Below are 3,014 nucleotides of genomic sequence, written 5' to 3' on the forward strand. Positions count from 1 at the left end.
TTAACTCTATTTTGGACGCGTACGGTATACGTAGGTATAGATATATGCATTTTTTTTGTTGTCATTGGTTGTATATTATGATCAGTCCATAAAAAGAAAAATAAATAATTGTTTTGTTAGATTATTAGAATGTTAAAACTGTTTTGTTTGTTTTTTTTGGTGTTGGATGTTGGTATTGATGGTTGGTGCATATCTGTTGAATGCATATCAATGTTGTTGGAAATTGAAATCAGTTTGGAATAGATGCACTCACATTAATGTGGAGTGTGTGCGTATTATGTTTGCTAGGTTGTTGTGTATGATTAATGTGAGTGCATCTATTGTGAATGTATATTTAACTCTATTTTGGACGCGTACGGGATACGTAGGTATAGATATATGCATTTTTTTTGTTGTCATTGGTTGTATATTATGATCAGTCCATAAAAAGAAAAATAAATAATTGTTTTGTTAGATTATTAGAATGTTAAAACTGTTTTGTTTGTTTTTTTTGGTGTTGGATGTTGGTATTGATGGTTGGTGCATATCTGTTGAATGCATATCAATGTTGTTGGAAATTGAAATCAGTTTGGAATAAGCAGGATTTTTTAAATTGGTTGTACAGTGATGGTATGTTGGTGTCGTATGGCTTTAATGATAACGAGGTTTTTTTTTTTTTTTTTTTTGGGTTGTGTGTTTTGTTGTCTTTGATAGTGTTTGGTTTGTGCATTTTAGGGTCGTTCGGATTAGGTTGTTGTGCATATGGGGATTAGGTTTCTTTTAGATTGTTGTGTTGGATTTTTTGGGATTAATGTGGATTGTGGTTGTAATATGGTTGGTCTGTTTTATTTTGTATTGTGTGTGGTATGTAATGCAGTGCCGTTTGATGTTGCTGCGGTGCCCGCGCGTGCGGCAGATGGGGTGGCAGTTTTGCCTGTGGTTGACGCGCCGGGGGTTGCGGCAGATGGGGGAACAGTTTTGCACGAGACTGCCGCGCCTGACGATGCGGCAGAAGTGGGGTCAGATTTTCCAGTGGCGGATGCGGGCGAAATTCCAATTGAGCTGGCACGTCAACCCGCGGATTCGGATGATTCAGATGTACAGCCTGACGAAGTCGACCGTGGATTGTTTCCGGCGTTGAAGATCCGTGCTTCGCCCGCGCATCTTGTGAAAGCAATGAGGCGATTCAGTGCCCACCAGCGGAGAGCTGTGTTTGAACTGGGGTTGGGATCGCTGTTCAATCTTGACGTGCATGACATTCCGAAATCGCTATCAAGGTGGCTGCTTGAAAACTTTGATCATGACGATATGTGTTTGCGCGTGGAGAATGGGGCTGTTATTCGGGCGACGGAAGCAGATGTGCATCTGGTGTTAGGTCTGCCCGCCGGTGAGACTATTATCTTCAAAAGGGATAAAGACGATATCAGCGACGAACTTATGCAATGGCGTTGGAAGTTCGAGAGGGTTAATAATGCTGTTACGATGCACGCTCGTCGTACATGCGGTTTAGCCATGTATTTTCAATTAAGTCAAACTTTTCTATAATCGCTTTCCATGCAACCTCAAGTTTGGGGGTAGTCAAGCTGTCATTCCAAACAACATCATTCAGCTCTCTTCGGAATGCTTCATTTTTTGCTAATTCAGGACTCACTTTATCGGTGACCTTCGACATTATATGCCACATACAGTAACGGTGGCGGGTTTCTGGGAATTCTTGTGCAATAGCAACCTTCATCGCCGGGTCTTGGTCGGTTATTGTGAGTGGTGGTGTGCTTCCCATTGCGTTTCTAAAGTTCTTTAGTATCCAACGGTACGAGTCGACATCCTCACGGGCAATCAGTGCTGCTGCGAATGTTACGCATCTTTTATGGTGGTCTATGCCGGTGAATGGGACGAACACGAGATTGTACCTGGGGTCACGAGGAAACGTGTTAATTAATACGCATGTAGCGCACAGGGTTTCATACTGTGAAATAAATATAATTATAGGAATATATTGTGTGGAAAATATTAAAGTTAGGGCTGTGTACTGTGAAATATGTAATCAATAAATTTATTAGCATTTTAATGTAACCAATCGTCTGATCCATTCATATCTATAGCCGTGCAATGCACAGACCGACGGCCCGTACACGCACTCCAGTAGGCGTTAAACCATCTTCACGCACCAACGTTAATGCAGCCCGTAAATGAGGTGCGTACCTGTTAGTTTTGTACGTAGCATCAAATGACACAACATCTCCGAAAACACTATACTGCTTTCTTGCCATACCGTCTGCCCAAAAAACACGTGCCAGCTGGTCATTCTCGTTTGCCTCGTATTCGAAATACATATCGTCATAGTCCGATTTGAGATCGAGGTATTTGGATATTACCATTTGCGCATCTCCTCCTTGCATGTATGCCAAAATCTCCCTTCTATAGTTCTTGAAGTCCTGTTGTGTCGCTCCCACGTTTTCAACTCCTCCCACCATCTCGGCGTACAGGTCATGACTTTTACTAGCCCCAATATTGACTTTTGAGCAGTTCACGATGAATTGTTGGTGTCCAATATCCACTTTTCTGTTCCCTTTCAGGAAAGGTTTGTAACTCTCCTCGCACAAACAGTGGGCGTGCCCCTCTTCAAACTTCTTGACCACGTACCGTCCTGTACTGTTTCTTCTGAAAACTATTTTCGCCATGCACCCAACTCTGTTAGACGGGCGTCGTCGTTTTGTTTGTGTGGTGTTATTTTGGTCTGTTGTGGTGTTTGGTTTTGCATCCTTATACCCTTCACGATTGCAAACTAGTTTCTTCTTGAGGATGATCCCATACCTGTTCTTAATGTCGGAACTCTTGCGCACATCAAACCCAGTTACGGATGCATATGTCTTGTAGTACGCGATGCCATCTTCCAACGTATCAAACACTTGATCGACAACTGGTTTTATCGCTGGGTCGCATTCCGTAAACCAAATGCTCGTACCGTCTTGGGATTCATCCATCACACAGTGTTGGCTTTTCCCTCCTTCTTCCATGCTTATGCCACCTACGTA

At 42.5% G+C, this 3,014-nt stretch overlaps 1 protein-coding gene across 1 annotated transcript; it reads right to left on the bottom strand.

Moving 5' to 3' along the window:
- Nucleotides 1–1,541: 1,541 nt before the first annotated feature.
- Nucleotides 1,542–2,996, bottom strand: LOC109159813 (protein FAR1-RELATED SEQUENCE 5-like). The gene is made up of 3 exons (XM_019307924.1): nt 2,182–2,996; nt 1,631–1,889; nt 1,542–1,562 (listed from the first exon to the last, which is right to left on the bottom strand). Exons 1-3 carry the CDS (start codon nt 2,994–2,996, stop codon nt 1,542–1,544), a joined length of 1,095 nt encoding a protein of 364 aa, XP_019163469.1.
- Nucleotides 2,997–3,014: the final 18 nt, after the last annotated feature.

The sequence above is a fragment of the Ipomoea nil genome, unplaced genomic scaffold (genome assembly GCF_001879475.1).
Source record: "Ipomoea nil cultivar Tokyo-kokei standard unplaced genomic scaffold, Asagao_1.1 scaffold2845, whole genome shotgun sequence".
Taxonomy (NCBI): Eukaryota; Viridiplantae; Streptophyta; class Magnoliopsida; order Solanales; family Convolvulaceae; genus Ipomoea; species Ipomoea nil.

Bases quoted from the DNA above. Each gene is read 5' to 3' on its own strand.
- LOC109159813 (XM_019307924.1), bottom strand. From the start codon at position 2,996: ATGGAAGAAGGAGGGAAAAGCCAACACTGTGTGATGGATGAATCCCAA. The intron at 1,890-2,181 runs GTACGCACCTCA...TCGTGACCCCAG, and splicing joins GCTACGTACAAAACTAACAG to GTACAATCTCGTGTTCGTCC. The intron at 1,563-1,630 runs GTGAGTCCTGAA...TTGGAATGACAG, and splicing joins TGTCGAAGGTCACCGATAAA to CTTGACTACCCCCAAACTTG.